Source organism: Vicia villosa, linkage group LG2 (assembly GCF_029867415.1).
Source record: "Vicia villosa cultivar HV-30 ecotype Madison, WI linkage group LG2, Vvil1.0, whole genome shotgun sequence".
Taxonomy (NCBI): Eukaryota; Viridiplantae; Streptophyta; class Magnoliopsida; order Fabales; family Fabaceae; genus Vicia; species Vicia villosa.
The window spans coordinates 138,791,382-138,808,095 of record NC_081181.1 but is presented as its reverse complement, the minus strand read 5'-3'; the positions used below and the strand labels follow the sequence as shown (position 1 = coordinate 138,808,095).

The window sequence follows — 16,714 nt, the reverse complement described above, 5'->3', positions numbered from 1 at the left end:
TAAGACTACACTTATTTAAACCCCCCTTTCTAAGTGTTTTTCTATCCTTCATTTACATGTTACCAATTTAATTTAAAGTAATCTAAACCGTCAATTAAATCTAATGATGAAATTTTTATGTTCCACCGGTGAGAGACTTAATTAAACCCTCACCTTAGACACCACCATTCTAAATATATATAAAAATAATTAGTCATAAATTTAAAAGTTAAAGATTAATTAAACAATTTTTAAATTTTTTAAAATTAATAAAAAATAAAACTGAATGTATAAAAAAGTTTTAGAGAGTAAAATATATTATTTTTTAATAGAAATTAAAAATAAAATTAAAAACATTTATAAAGAGAAAAATATATTTAACCCTAAATTCAATAATAATTCTCTCACTTTTCTTATACAAAATTAAAAGAATATGTATTTGACCTTAAATTTAATGCAAATGTGAAGACGACTTTGGGAAATTACGGCATAAAAAAAATGAGATGATTCAAAGAGATTTACTTACTGAAATTGCATATACGGTAAACCCTTTGGAGATCCTGCAACTACTTTTCAACCAATAGCATCTGCGCCGATCCGATCCCATTTGAAACCGATGGAGGCACCACCAGCAGTAGCCGGCGGAAACCCCGCCCCCGACGACGTTTCCCAGGCGGAAACAGCGATATTACGATTGAAATTGGCGGTTTGGCAGCAATTTCAACACGTGCTCGACAAAACCACCCCGCACGTGCTACGGCGTTGGATAGGGTTTTCGGTTCTGGCTTTCCTCTACGTCGTCCGCGTCTACTTCTTGCAAGGCTTCTACGTCGTTTCATACGCTCTTGGCATTTATATCCTCAATCTCCTCATCGGTTTTCTCTCTCCTCAGGAAGATCCCGCCCTCGCCGCCGATGGTCCTACTCTTCCGACCAGAGCTTCCGATGAGTTCCGGCCGTTTGTTCGCCGACTCCCTGAATTCAAGTTCTGGTAATTACTTCACTGCTCTACATCAATTCATGCGATTACGGTCATAGTTTTGTTATGATCATTCATATTGTGAATAATTACTGTGATGTCTTAATCTGATTAGTTGTGATGATGGCGATATCATAAACCTTGATATTGCAATCTAGATTGTGGGGGCGGCAATAGTTTCATATGATCTAGAAAACAATCTTGTAGTTAATTGTATGAAGTTCTTTGTAGCAGCACTTACACCGCTGAAAAAAAGGCTGTTAGTGTCGGTGTCCGAACCCAACACAGACATTTGTTATTATATTTAATTTATTCACTTTTTTCTAATTCTTACTGGTATAGTGTGTCAGTGTGATATAGTGTTGGTGTCGTGTTAATAGATGAAGTTAGTGTCAAATTACTCAATTAAGTTAGTTATAACTTATGTTAGATAGTTGTTTGTTGGTTATGTTAAATATCAGCTAACCACCACTATATATTGGCGAAATAAAGTTTGTTACTGTGTTTTTATCATTCTTGAGTTGAATGAATTTCGGAGTTCTTAAACACGTTGTTCTAGTTCTCTTCATTTTCTTCATAGGGTCTGAATTGATTTATTTGAACTTATCCATTGGCTTAAGAACATGTGAGATTATTTGGGTGGATAAGAGATTATGCTGCAAGCACTTAATTATGCTCGTTAGGCAAATAGCTATAGGGCCATGGTCTTTGGCTTGGGTTACAATATCTTCCACATTGATATTTTTTTAGGCATCAAAAACTGCCTACCTAGATGATTTGGTTCCATTTTTTTGGGTTACTTTTACGTTATTGAATATGTTTCTTATTCACTTAGTAAGTCTTCAGAAGGTTGCTTTTCCTGAAGCTGCTTCATTTTTCTTTGTGGGCAGGTACTCAATCACGAAGGCATTTTGCCTTGCATTTGTGATGACTTTCTTTAGTGCGTTTGATATTCCAGTCTTCTGGCCAATACTCCTCTTCTACTGGGTGATCCTGTTCACGCTTACTATGAGGAAACAAATATCACATATGATCAAATACAGATATGTACCATTCACATTTGGGAAACAGGTAATTTAGATTTACATTGATTCAAAATTATTGTTGTGAATTGTGATTGTTGTGCGGTTATTGATTCGATGATGGTGTTGATCTTTGTTATAAGGATTAAATCTTTTTTGCTACTAAGCTTTTTTTTGTCTATTTTACTTTTAGCACTATCAGGGAAAGAAACCATCGGCAGAAGAAAGCACAAGTCTTCCCGTGGACTGATATTTTCAGCTTCTCAGTATATTTTAGCAGCTTGAGAAATCTGTTGATGTGGTGGCTGATAAAGATTGTTTTGAGGTCTAGCGTGGACATGGACATTGGATGTTCAATTCCATATTGGGCAATTATTTGGACTTCTTTAATGCCTTTGGGAAGATCACTCTTCTGTAAAATCCTTTTTTATTGTAAAATCCTTTTTATTGTTTTTCTATAGGTGGGTAAACTCATGTTCTTATTGCTGAATTCATAGTCCAATAACAAAAAAATTACAAAACCTGTGCAGAAGGAATCACCTCTATTATTTGGAAATGGGGTTAACACTGAACTGTCTTTTCCATTGTACTTTTTTTTCTTTCATTTCAATGATTTTAGGAATTCATTTGGCATTTTTCTCAACTGTTATTTTGTAGCGCCTAGCACTTTTTTTTTTTTATAAATTTAAATTTTATCTATTAAAGTTTCTCGTCTTCACTAGAGCCAACTAGTTGTACTATGCCAACTTTAATTTTGGATTTTAATGAAACGATCACTTGATACAATACAACCAGTTGGTGGTGGCTGGCACTTGAAAAGTTGTCTCCTTTTTTCCTTATGTTCAAGTACCCTTCTTTGGAATCTACTGTATTTTTGGAGATGCTTAGGCTAGTAGTACTTTGAAGTGGTGTTGTCCATTCCATATACCTTTATGTCTGGTGTATATCTTTGTTGAAACAACAAAAAATAACTTATAATCTAGTTAGTATTTAATTTACATACATTTTAGTGTAAAAGTTTTTTATATTATCAATTAATCAAAATCATCACATCATTGAAAATATTTGGCTTAAATCATAACTACTTTTAAAGTCACACAAGTGATTGTGACAGGGTAATATTTTTTCATCTTGTTTAATTTACTTGGTTTAATGTTACCTTGAAGACCTTCTAATTTCACCCTGGCTAATTGCATCAAGAGTTTGTTTTTTTTGGTGGAAATCAGATATCTTTTGACGCAAATGTAGAGATTAATCTCTTTAGTTGGGGAGGATTATCACACCAAAGGTTTTGTGGCAACCATTGTTGAAAAAAAAAATATGAGATTCAATGTGTTTTTATTATGAGTGTATGTTTAGTTCTCCGTTTGAAAGGTATCAAAATTGAATCTAGAAATGTATAATCAATTTTGATATGTTTGAGTGTTTTTTAAAAGAATTGATTTTGTTTTTGAATTGATTTGAATTTGAATTTAATATTAAAAAATTATTATTCAACCCACTTTTAGTGATGTGTATGCAAATAAATATAACTTTACATTGTAAAATCAAATTTTGTCACTATATAAGCAAACTTACACACTAGTTATTTAGATTATACTTCAAAAAGAAATTATTCATCGTCCCAAAAATATAAAATAAACAAAGAATTACAGTAATAGAATATGAAATAAAAGCTTTTTATGCAACTAAGCTAGAATTTGTATAACAGTAGTAGTCACTAGCCAGTATCTTCTGTACCAAAATAATTCAAATAACAAATACTTCAAGTCTTCACTCTTCAACCTTTCAAATCCACACTCATTTCTAGTCTCCATTCTTGAAAGTAACATAAACACATCAAATATCTCAAACTTAAGAAAGAATCAATAAAAGAAAATTGTAATGATAAATGTGAAATGAAAAAGCCTTCAAAGTTATCTGTATACCAGCTACTGTGCTGGTCTATAATATCCATAAACACTGTAATAGGTTTGTGCAAATGTCAGTAGCAACAAAACTACAGCAGCCACAAAAGAGATAATGGCCCAAGGATTATTGAAGTAATTGTGCCTCAAGCTTGCACACCAAGTATTCCATCTATGATTATAGTATCTATTCACAGACTCTGATAATGGAGAGAGGTAACTGTTATTGATGTCAAACACAACCTCTTGGCATAACCGGTTGAAAAGGTCCGCGACTTCGGCATCACTGCCGAGCCAGTGTTCGATTATCCCTTGGTAATGAAGGTACCCGACATCTTCCGGAGAGTTAATCAAGTTGTCCATGAAGATAACATACGATGTTATGTCATTGCTGCAATCAAGATGACACTGCTCAAATGCAATGAGGTTTAGAAACAAAGATTTTGTACCATCATGGATCAAGAGTCTCGGAATTCGCAGAATTCCGTCTTTGAATTTAATATCCCAGAAGCGATCGGTTTTCCGTTTTTTGAACTTGATTCCAGCCTCTTTTAGCTCGGTGACACAATGTATCAGTTGTTGGCGCCGTTTGTCTGCAACTCTATTAGCGTTCGACCTGCGTTTGATCCATATTCTAGTTGCCGGTTGAGGTCCCGTGCGCAATAAGCTTCTCCTGAATACGTCGAGACAGTGAAGGCCGCCTTGATCGGATAAAGGATCAAAGGTGTCCCTGGTAGTGCTTTTTCTAAATGTTGATTCGAGTTTATTTATATCACTTTTTGTTAACGGCTCATCTGTTGGCATTAAAGGGTCAAAGAATCTGAGTGCTAGATTCGCAACTAGTCCTTTCAAATCTGGTTTACCAAGCTGAATTCCCAGAAGCAAATCCAATATGAAAAGAGGAAGCTGATTTTCTAGCATGATCATATCTCGTTGAATTGAATGCATCGATCCACGCATCGCAAAAACAGGATCGTTTCTCGAATAACCAAGTTCCTTGAACCCTTCTGTAGCTCCTCTAAATAGCTCTAGCACGAAACAACCATCAAGAACCAACATTTCCACAAACTCATTGCTGCTAAACCCCACCATTCCTTCGTAACACGATCTCGCTCTTTCTTCCATCTCTTTCATTGCATCGAGATAAATCCTAATGTCATGTTCCGTCCTCTTAAGGACATGATTAATGGAACGCCATTTATGACGTTCCATTTGCCGAAGACGTTTCTTGCCATGATGGTAAGGTCCTATAGACACAATCTGAGGTGCATAAGCTTTATCGTCGCCACTACTATCTCTAAGATAATGAGGGATTTTATAGATTGATAGCTTGGTCCACGAACTCACTACATCGTCTTGATTCGCCTCCTCTAGCTTTTCCTTGATGGAGATCACCCATTCAGATTCCGGCGTGCTTGCTTCCTCTTTCAAATTTTCACCATCTTGGTTGGTATGAAGAACCTGCAATGATTCTGCAGGTTGTTGCTCAAGCTTTTGCTGCTGCTGCTGCTGCTGCTGAGGTAACTCGATCGATCGAGATGACGACGGTGGAATCCCTGCTTCTAAAGCTTCTCTGAGTTTAAGGGTGATAAGGTACCAACTCAATAGCTCTTTGTTGAAAACAGCTACCATTTTTTTTCTTCTTTCTTTTGGGAAACTGATATTTTTTGGAATATTTTGCTATGATCCAATCAGATATAAATGAATTGATTAGTTTCTGAATTGAATTAAAGGCCTTAAAGGATATTGACTTGATCAAATTGTGCAAGCTCATATGGGACCTCTTATAAGTGTGATATCATATCAGACTCTAAACTTTAATTTTTATTATTTGAATAAAATGTAGCACGTCATTTAATGTGGAAAAAATGCCATAGAATATTTATAGCATCATGTGATGGATAAATGTGGCCTAAACATGTTCACAAATGACAGAAACTGTTGTATCCAATGAGCAGTGAATAACTTGAAGGGTTTCTGAATTGAATAGCGATTAGCCATCCACATGAATGAGCAATGATGATTTTGCACAATGCACGTTTATAAATTATTGTGGCTAATGTCCTCATGGTCCCATTGGTTTATTTTATTTTAATAAATAAACAGGCAGTCATAAAAGGGTGGGAGAAACGTGAAAGAAATAAAAAAATTCTATCTACTTGTTAATCATGACTTTAAGCATGTCTTATCTCTTAATTGGGTACAATTAAGCTAGCAATGGGACTTGTGCTCAACCATGTTTATGAATATTGACAATTATTCGGAATTTCTTTTCAGACTAATTCTACTAGGAACATCTCAGAATTTGGGTCGAGTCTAAATCATCCTTACAAAATCGGTTTTTAGGATGAAGATTGTTCCCACTTATAAACACAACACGGGTCATATCTCTAAGCAATGTGCGACTAAATTCACCCCTTCAAATCCAACACAAGGTGTTGGAGTGGCAATTAAGGCAAGTAAAAGTGCTGCAATTAAGGCGACTAGGGGCGGACCGCAATTAAAATGAAAATTTCAACACACCCTCTCATGTTTGGGCCTCAATGACCTCGGACGATGGAGAAGCTCAACAATAGATCTATTATGGCTCTGATACCATCTCAAAATTTCGATTGGACCTAACTGAAATAGGCAATATACCATTCATAATTGGATGTTTGTTTTACAAATGTTAAATTTATTATCACAAATATAACGTGAGAAATATTTTTATTATGTTTGTTTCAAATATTTATGAATTATGTTTAGATACTGTTTATTTTTTAAAATTTAATTTAGATACGGTTTTTTGGGCTGTTAGAAGTTAAGAGCGGCAAGTCTAATTACTAAAGTCAAGTCCATAACTTCACCTAGTAGAATGGATTGACAAGTGGAGTTTCTTGGCAAAGGGAGACATTGGGTCCCAAATCAAGAAAATTAAGACATTTGGTCCAAACCCCTAAACATTTTCTACAGTTTGAAATGATCAAGGGACTTCACACGCCAATTTACACAAGGAACAGTTATAACCAAATGACGTATATAAATTACCCCACACACTGATTGCAGCTACTATATGTCCTCACTCTCAAACGATATTTCTAAACCTTCATTGATTTAGACATTGGAGTGTTAATCTTGCAAATCCTCCATGGCGGAAGCTCTGGCCACTACAAAAGAAGAGCTTGTTTCTGCATCACCCTTATTCTTTGTTCCCCTTTCGGAACAACAATTTCAAATTGCAAGGGCCGCAAATAAAGCCCCAATCATGAGGTCCAACATTGTTTACTTTTTAGCAAGTGAGCTAATCCACTTGAAGAAGTAATAAAATAAAGATTGTCCCACATGGATTGCGAATTTTAACAAGATTGTAATTGTGCTTTTGAAAGTAAATATGAGGTTTTCATATTGGTATTTGAAAGTAACAAAATTGATAAAATATACGATTATGAGAAAATAATTAGATCTTATTTGAATCCTTTAATTTTCCCATGTTGATGATTGTGCATTATTTGATCAATCCGAGTTATGAAACTCTAGATATGATCAAAACCTCGGTTCGAGAGAGGGACTAGCTCCTTGTGTCGAAAGTCTTTCTGATATGGTGGTCAGGCGCCGTGTTCCGTTGAAGTGCCCATGACGAGATAAGAGTGTCTCTCAATGACGGTACAAACATGTGGATGAAAGACTTCCGTTTAAGGGGGAACATAGTGGATGGACTCACACTTAACGGAGAGATTATTGAGAAACAAATGTGAGTTGTGTGGAGAAACAAGTGTGAGTTCTAAGTCCTACATTGCTTAGAAAAGTGGCGGTTAAGCACTTTAAAAATGAGAGGACCCGTACACTTATCACTTTAAGATTTTGGGTGATTATGGGGTGTATCTCTCATTTGTTTGAATGAGTCTTTGATCTTTAGGTGAGTCTCTGACCCAATGTGAATGCTTCCCCCTCATGATGACCCATCAATATAATAAGACCAATTCCATTGTCCACTAGCGGGGTCGGGGGATCCATTTAAAGCCACCTTGATCCAACAAAGAATTGTCAGCAACTAACGAGATTCAAACTTGAGATGTTGTATTTTGTGGGAGAACATGTTATGTTACGTTTATAAGTAAGTCAAACCAAACTCTCTTGACCAGTAACTAAAATACTCGTGGTCTTGAGGATTGACCTCGCATACTACATAAAAGAGACATGTACTTAACACCCATCTAATCATAATTAGTTTTGTGTCTAATTTTTTAAAAGTTGATTTTATTAGTATTTTCTCTTTATTTATGAACGACTAATTCAATAAGATCGATTCCACCATCCATTAGCGGGAGACCTATTTAAAGACAGAGCAAAACTTTTTATAGACTGATCCAACACAAAAATTATTTGCAACTATATAATTTAAAACCTTCACAAAAAGGCCAACCTTGACATATAATTGTATAGATATAGACTAAAGACCTGTTTGGATTGGCGGTGGAAAAATTGATTATAGCAAAATTAAGTTTAGTAGAATTGATTTTTACAAAATTGAGTTTAGCAGAATTGATTTATATTTTGATACATTTATGAAAAAGAGAGTTGAACAATAAATTTCAGTATAAAAATTACTCAAAATTAATTCTTAAAGCAAAAGGTACAAATTTTATCTTCAAGTAGAATCAATTCTGAAGGCAGAATCAATTCTACTTTTGATAACCAAACACCTTAAAATCACCGAGAATCAATTCTAAATTTTTAAAATTAATTCATAGCATTTCAAAAGTCAATTCAAACATTTTCTAAAAACAAAGAAGAAGAAAATATTTCTAGAATTAAAAACAAAAGAATAACATTTTAAAAGTGAAAATATAATTATCTCTATTTCATTTGTACAGTACTACAAAACCTTTTTTTGTTTGTTGAATAAGAAAACTATTTTAACAAATAAAACCCAAATCAACAAAAGCACCATCTCTATCAGCTTCACAAACACAAATTGGAGTCGCGCTGAACTCGCTTCGTCGTTAAAAAAACTTCCCTGAAGTCACCGCCGGAGTTTACCTTCTACCTCCAGAAACAGTGAGAAACTCCTCCATCTTTTCCATTTTCTTTTTAATTTTCCTTCCCCTCTCTCGAATGGATACGAATCCACCTCGATTTGCGTCCGCCATAGCCGCCACGGCAAAAGAGTCGCGTTGCTGCAGAGCTCCACTCTGTATCGTGATTCTGTGCTATAGCAGTGAGATTGGTAACATAGGAGAAACCCCAAACATATATTAAGATGCGTGTGTTAATGTTAATTTTTAGGGTTTAGTATAAATTAATGCGCGAAATATTTCTGAATCCTTGATTCGTGTTTAGTAGTTTTGGCTTTGTTTATGCTGTATATATGATCCTAATCTCTTGAGTTTCACTGGATCCTGATTTCCTGTTGAACTTACAATTGAGATTGTAGTTTAGTGGAAGTTAGGTTTACAATTACCGTCTCTTTAATTTGCTTGTTTTCATTTTTATTGCCATGCTTTCCGATTTTCTAATTTAGTACATGTTTTGATTCATGATCCGTTTGACAAAATCATGGTGAACCGCCTTAATTTTGCAAAATCTACTCTTTGAAGCTTTTACAAAACCATGTTGCCATTGTGATTTTGACAAACCTGGTGTTTTCTTTTGCTTGACATAGATCTGTGCAATTCTTGTGTTTCTTTTTAAGGGAATTGAGATAATCACAACCCTGCATCTGAGGGTTGCAACTGTTTGTTTTCTGCTATTGATTGGACATATTGTCTCTGAGGTGAATGACAGAGGGAATTTGTTTTAATTTATTTAATGTATCCTTGTATGAAAACTATAAGTTAGTAAGAAAGATCTCGAGATTAACAATTTAGATAAAGCATGGTCCTGGATAGAACATTCTGGAAGTAGCCGGCCGCTATGGCAGATATACATGGCGGTTTTTTGGGCTCGCCGCAATTGTAATTATCGGCTTCTATTGCGCGTTTTTCCGCCATAATCCGTAATAACGGCGCCGCAATGGTAATTATCGGCCTCTATTGCGCGTTTTTCCGCCATAATCCGTAATAACGGCGCCGCAAAGCGGCCGGTATGGTGGGATTTTGGCTCTCTGCCATGGACGCCATCCGCCATTGACAACACTATTCTGGTTTTTGAAACTCTATATTCTTTGACCATAGATCATTGACCCATCTCTTTTTCTTTCATAGTGATGATTTAATTTCTAATTCAGACTAAAAACACTACAAGGAGGATTCACATGAATATAAATAATGGGGTTACTGCATTGAAGCTTCATACTTGGTCTTATTATATTTTGAAGTTTATATATAAGATTCGTGTAAACAAAATTCCCACGAAAGAAAGAGTATTCACTCAAAGTTGGCATTAAATTTATTTATTTATCATATATACTAACTACTTTTTGTTATGTTTTCTTCTACAAGAGTGTCTATTCATTCTAATCCTTCTGTTTCTTTTCATTTAACAAAAAAATACTTTATTCATTCTACTTTTTTTGCTTTTACCTCTGATCAAGATGTCTCGAAGATATGATAGTCGTACAACAATCTTCTCTCCTGAAGGGCGTCTTTACCAAGTGGAATATGCAATGGAGGCTATTGGAAATGCTGGTACTGCCATTGGAATCTTGTCAAAAGATGGGGTTGTTCTGGTTGGCGAAAAGAAGGTGACATCTAAGCTTCTGCAAACCTCAACTTCAACTGAAAAAATGTACAAGATTGATGATCATGTTGCATGTGCTGTTGCTGGGATTATGTCTGATGCAAACATCCTAATCAATACTGCTAGGATCCAAGCACAGCGTTACTCATTTGCGTACCAAGAGCCAATGCCGGTTGAACAGCTGGTTCAATCTCTTTGTGATACCAAGCAAGGTTACACTCAATTTGGGGGTCTCCGTCCATTTGGAGTCTCTTTCCTGTTTGCAGGATGGGACAAAAACTTCGGCTTTCAACTTTACATGAGTGATCCAAGTGGAAATTATGGCGGTTGGAAAGCCGGGGCTATTGGTGCCAACAACCAGGCAGCACAATCAATTCTAAAACAGGACTACAAGGATGATATCACAAGGGAAGAAGCAGTTCAACTTGCACTGAAAGTGCTGAGCAAAACAATGGACACCACTAGTCTTACCTCAGATAAGCTTGAACTTGCAGAGGTTTTTCTTGCACCTTCTGGAAAAGTGAAGTATCAAGTTTGCTCCCCAGAGAACTTGACTAAGCTGTTGGTGAAGTCTGGGGTGACCCAACCAGCAACAGAAACTGCTTAACTTGCTGTTCCATCATGTCATGGGTAGTTTACTTATGGACATTTCCGAAGCTCTTTGTTTCAGGATAGATGTCAGGAACTGTTCCAAGTTTATTTTTATGTTAAAACCAGTAAACTTCTCATATCTTGGTGATGCTAAACTGCTGATGGCTTTTTTTATTTCATACATGCTTTGATTTTAAGGACACAAATCTATGATATTTGCTTCTGTTATTTGCATTGAACCTGGAACGTTGTAGAATCAGCTAACATGTCATTTTCAGGCAGTTTTCAATATGAGTAAAAAATACTCGGACATTTGTTCTCTAAAAATTCCAACTTGCACTTCAACCTTTTAACTGTTAAATTTTAAACTGAAAATAGAAAATAGTTTTTTTCTTTGCATTTACTGAAATACTTTGTTATACTTATTTCATTTTTCTATGAATACTTTTCTAATTTATTTGTTTTAGATTTCAAATTCTATAAAGAAAAACTCTGTGACATGTATATTGCACAAGGATTTCTACTGTGCTGCAAAGTGTGCCTTTCACATCATTTTTCCCACCTTTGATGATTAAAGTCTCACTATAGATCACTGGCTGTCTTTGCCAACATCACCAGAGCATGGCGTCCTCCACCACTCCTCTTCACCTCCATCATTGGCTTTATGTCTTCTTTTTCTTGTTTTCTTTTCACCTATCCAATACCAATACTAAGGCTTTTTTTGTTTGTTTATGTTATGAATCTAATTTCTTCCTGTTTGAATTTCATACAAGATTTTTGCCTCGAGGTTCTTTGCTAATTAGTTTTAAAATTTCAAAATGTAGCTTATTATTCCAACTGTTTTGCTCATATTTTGTTATGATATTTTCTTCTTTTTTTCCAAATTGGCAGCTGGTCTTTATTAATAGGATTGAGTGGGTAAGGTTTGTATTTGTTGTGGTGAAGAGAAAGAGAGGTTGAGTGAACTGGTCTATACAACTTATGAGCCATAAATTTTTATTAGATAGAGATGTTAGCCAACAAGATAACCAAATCGTGCTTTCTTAATTCTATGTAGTTATAGATATAAATAAATATATAGATAATTGATATAAATAAATATATAGATAATTGATAAAAAAAAAAAGATAGATAGGTAGATAACTTCAATGCAATGTATAGCTTCTTATTGTCGATGCCTACGTGAGAGTAGTGTTAGTCCCATTTTGGCACTTTCCTTTAATCAATCTGAGTTATACTCTTTCTCTATTTCTATGCCTGTGTATTTTCTCTAGGACTTTTTGGCATACCAACTCAACTTCAAGAGGTGTACAGATTATAGCTTTGTTTTAGTATTGGCATCACGTGCTCTTGTTGTATTTGAGAATTTAGTTCTTGGGGGTGGTATGTGAGGGTTTGTTTCTATTACAATATAAGTCTGTGAGAAACAATTCCAGCATGCCAAAGAATAAAATGGAATTTAATAATACTATTATTGAGAATATGTATTAACATAAGATAAAATTGAATACAGGCTTCCCCCACGAGACAGCCAATTCTGCAAAACTAAGTTGATATAAGGCTCCTCCAAGTAAAAAAAAAAAAAAGGAAAATAATAAAAGAAATGTAAAAAAAAAGGTGAAAATCAGGCTCGAATGCACATATGTTGGCCAACCCCAAAAAGCTTTGCGGCCGATTTATGTATCCAGGAAAACATCGGCTTCTCCATTTGATCAATTGAGTTTCTTGTCGAAGAAGGCCAGCAGGCTCGTATAAACACAAGATAGTAAATTCTCAAGTGGACTAATTTATATCCCAGTTTGTTCAGAATGTGTCGAGACTTGTACACCAATCACTTTCGTGTCATGCTTTCTCTTATTTCTACTACGCTTGGTTCTAGGTGGTTTAATCTTTGTAGTGTGCTTGTTTGGTTGCTCTTCTGTGGCGGCAAACACTTTTTCTTTTTCATTAGATGGGAGTTCAGGGGGAGCATCTGGCCATGGAGTGCGTTTTGATGGGACTGTGATGTCCAAAGGAGGGTCAATTATCCATCTGCATGAAATAACATATCATATAATCAGGGAAATGGGCAGATAATATTAAACATGCTAATAAATACTGAGCTAAGTTTTGATTTTACATAATCCATGCACTATTTGGATGACCTGTCAAAGACTAATTACAAAAAATGTGACTGATAAGAACCTAAAAATAAATTCCATGACATTCTCTAAGAAAACTGGGTAGATAGTATAGGAATAACACTTATATGTCAAAGAGCATTACAAAATTAATTTCATCTTAAAATCATATTTAAATTTGAAAAACATTCACCCGAACCAACGTGATGAGAGGTTATGAGACTGCACTAATGGAAGAAACAGGGCCCTGCCACGATGGCACTCCTTCCCCATTCTCTGACATAACCAATGCAGCATTCCTAATTGTTTTGGAGAAAATGACTAAATTGGAATCCAAACTATACCCGGAACATACCCCTGGCCTTGGGAAGTCATTGATAAGTTGTCAGCCTGAAGTGTATGATCTAAACAACATCGATCTAACTAATCCTATTTTTTGGCAGTTAGGTGCTACTGGAGTTCCTAGCACTCGCTCAATCATTATATTATACTCTTTCCGATCTTTTTAGTAAGAGACTGTTTATTTTTTTAGATTCATTGAATAACCAATGTATCTAGTCAATACATTAGACCAACTGCATTGGTTATTCAAGAAATCAAATGAAATAAATTGTCTCTAATAAAAAGAACCGGAGGGAGTATCAGTTAACCCAACATACAATTAGAGACTCCGGCTTCCTAGTACTCCAACTTCCCCGTGGATCATTTTTTCTAGTTCAAACAGGTGACTTGGAAAGTATGTAATCTATACTCCAACATAGTCCAAGTATTCAAACCGTGCATTGTAGTTTCAACAATAACCCCCTAATGCGGCAGAAAACCATGCATTTACTATGCAATCACCCTGTAGGCCTGTATAAAAAGTCATAAAAAGGAAAGGAAGCAACTTGCAAGCTTTGAGTATCATTTTTCAATGTCAGCATAATAATATCACTAGATAGTATATGATGTCTATAACAATTCTACCCCCCAAATCGGTAGCAGCTTGTATGCTTAGCAACATTCTTATAGGTCAGAGTGACTTGAACCATCTTAGCTGGTGCATACATAGAGCTACCTAAGCTGGAACACAATAGTCGTTCTAGAACAGCACATGATGCCCAATTAGCGCACGCAGCTATTCCTATTAGGATAATAAAGAATAGAAGTTCACATTAACCATAGAAATCGTAATTGTTCATTGTTCTTTTAGTTAGCAGAGTACCTAACACAAATAAACGTCACAAATATTGCAAGTTGTTAAACAATCCAAATATTGGCAGTAGTTTTTGGCTGTGCTTTTGGATGGATTGTTCGATGATATGCAGAATTTATTCTTACAGTGAACAACTGTGTCGGTTATAATTACAATTGACACATAGCAGTAAGACATCAGCTGGCAAGTGGCAAATGAAAATTAGGGGCATCGTTGAAATGTTTAAAATATAGAGCAGAAGACTCACCGAGCAGGGAATTTGCTGTCTGTGCGAGCTTCAACCCGCAACCACCAAAGCAAAACATGGCGTCCACAATTCCCTAGTGGTTCTACCACAGTGGCACTCTTGAGCAAGGACAGTGGACTCTCTATCTCCTCATCCTTCCCACCTAATGCGTCAAGATCCTTTATCCATTCTGGTTTATCATCAACATCCTTCCAAAGCAACCTCGAATTCAACACAAACCCAGACCATTCAAGCTTTCTCGGCAACACAGGTGCTCGGTCATCAATGTAAACCGCACTCTTCCCAGTATATCGTAACGAATTGAACGTGTGCCACCCAACCAACTTATCAGTACCATTACAAGCAGGACCTTGCACCGGCATCGGCGTGGAATGCTCCTCTCCTTCTTTTTGAACCACCGAAGAAATCTCAGCTGCATCAACCGAATGAAGGAGTATTCCAACCGAAACAGCACCAATCCATTTCACATTCTGAATTTCATCAAACAGCTCCATATTATGCATATTACTATCATCTGCAAACATCACAATTCCATCCAGCTTCTCTTTTCTCACAATTCTGTTTCATCACAAGGAAAAACCAACAAAATACTTCATATAAGAACGATAACCATTAAAAAAAACAGGAAAAATTCGTTCGCGATTTTCTGCAATAAAAGGGATTCATGATTCATGTCACAACCGTTACCTAAAAACCGCTGTACTAACAAAAAGGAACAGTAATTACAAGAGCAAAATAATTTCACTCCATAAAGATTCTACAAGCATAATAATAATTAAGATCATAAATGAATTTTAATAAAAGTTGCAAAATGAAACCAGTCAAAGCATAATCAAAAGTTGACCTTAAAGCATGAAGACGCATCAAAGACTCAAGCTTATGCCTTTCCTCCCAAGAATTCGGCATTCCCTGATGAAACCCAACGTGAATTGTTCTCAGCCCAGACTTAGCTATAAGAGAACCAGTCTCATTGGTAACACCACCAGCCTCCACCACGATCCAAACCAGATCGTAAGGCACCAGCATCAACGAGTGCATCACACCAGTCAAATGAAGCGCTTGAAAAGTCCTCACATGCGTCGGAGTAACCGCAATAACCTTTCTAGGGTTCTTCACTCCAAACAACGCTCTCTGTTCCCTCTGAACTCTCTCAATTATCCCATGCGCTTTCATCACCTCCACAGGATCCGGATGCGGCCACGGCCGAATCCGGATCCCGTGCCGGCCAACCACCACTCTACTAGCAGCAACAACAGCCGTCCGGTTAACAATCGGCTGAACATTAACATCCACCGGAACAGTAATTCCGGTACCGGAGCTAAACGGAGCAGTGTAGATATTACTAGAAGAAGTTGAAAACAGGAAGAAGAAAACAAGGCGAGAGAATCGGAAACCGAGAACCAGGCTGATTAAGCAGCAAACACCGTGAAGCACCAGCCAGAAAATCGTTACCGGCGACTTAACGGTGCCGTCACCTGACGAATCTAACGGCGTTGAGCCTCTGAAGCTGTTTGTTCGACGGTTTAGATAACTCTGCTGTAAAGCTGAGAGCTTCATTTTTTATTTATTTTTTGTTACATAAAAATTGTGAGTGTTTGAGGTTTGTGTTTTTTTTATATGTTTGAGAAATTGGTTTGGTTTTGCGTTTTGTAGCAACAAAGTAAGAAGCAAGTTGAAGAAGATGGTTGTGTTTTATTTTCTTTATAGTTTGGTAGTGGAATTTAATAAACTAACATTACTTTGAATTTAAGGAATAAAGCGCTTCGGTTTTTTATTTTTATTATTTATTAATTAATTTTCTGTTTATGACTGATGATTTGAAAATAAATGGAAAAAATAAAAACTGATATTACCATTTAGCACGCGTGGAAGGGAGAAAAATGGATAATTTTGTATAAAATGAAACAAAATAAAATATTATACATAAAAAAGAAATATTTTTTTATAATAAAATTTATTGAAATAATTGAATATGTAAAAAAAATTAAAATGATGATTAAATAATAATTTTTTTG

The 16,714-nt window shown here is 35.8% G+C and overlaps 4 protein-coding genes across 5 annotated transcripts; 2 read left to right on the top strand and 2 right to left on the bottom strand.

Annotated features, from left to right (window-relative positions):
* Positions 1-430: 430 nt before the first annotated feature.
* LOC131652222 (protein RER1A-like) lies at positions 431-2,603 on the top strand. 2 transcript variants are annotated; one of them, XM_058922027.1, is made up of 3 exons: positions 431-969; positions 1,848-2,028; positions 2,182-2,603. In XM_058922027.1, exons 1-3 carry the CDS (start codon positions 596-598, stop codon positions 2,227-2,229), a joined length of 603 nt encoding a protein of 200 aa, XP_058778010.1. In that variant the 5' UTR covers positions 431-595; the 3' UTR covers positions 2,230-2,603. The 2 variants fall into 2 exon arrangements, with proteins under 2 accessions (XP_058778010.1, XP_058778009.1); XM_058922026.1 differs by having other exon boundaries at positions 433-969; positions 2,173-2,603.
* Positions 2,604-3,543: 940 nt separating this feature from the next.
* On the bottom strand, positions 3,544-5,663 carry LOC131652221 (UPF0481 protein At3g47200-like). The gene has a single exon (XM_058922025.1). It carries the CDS (start codon positions 5,516-5,518, stop codon positions 3,911-3,913), a length of 1,608 nt encoding a protein of 535 aa, XP_058778008.1. The 5' UTR covers positions 5,519-5,663; the 3' UTR covers positions 3,544-3,910.
* Positions 5,664-8,771: 3,108 nt separating this feature from the next.
* Positions 8,772-11,365, top strand: LOC131652220 (proteasome subunit alpha type-4). Its single transcript, XM_058922024.1, has 2 exons — positions 8,772-8,926; positions 10,401-11,365. Exon 2 carries the CDS (start codon positions 10,401-10,403, stop codon positions 11,151-11,153), a length of 753 nt encoding a protein of 250 aa, XP_058778007.1. The 5' UTR covers positions 8,772-8,926; the 3' UTR covers positions 11,154-11,365.
* Positions 11,366-12,582: 1,217 nt separating this feature from the next.
* Positions 12,583-16,396, bottom strand: LOC131652219 (beta-1,4-xylosyltransferase IRX14-like). The gene is made up of 3 exons (XM_058922023.1): positions 15,544-16,396; positions 14,700-15,257; positions 12,583-13,168 (listed from the first exon to the last, which is right to left on the bottom strand). Exons 1-3 carry the CDS (start codon positions 16,254-16,256, stop codon positions 12,925-12,927), a joined length of 1,515 nt encoding a protein of 504 aa, XP_058778006.1. The 5' UTR covers positions 16,257-16,396; the 3' UTR covers positions 12,583-12,924.
* Positions 16,397-16,714: the final 318 nt, after the last annotated feature.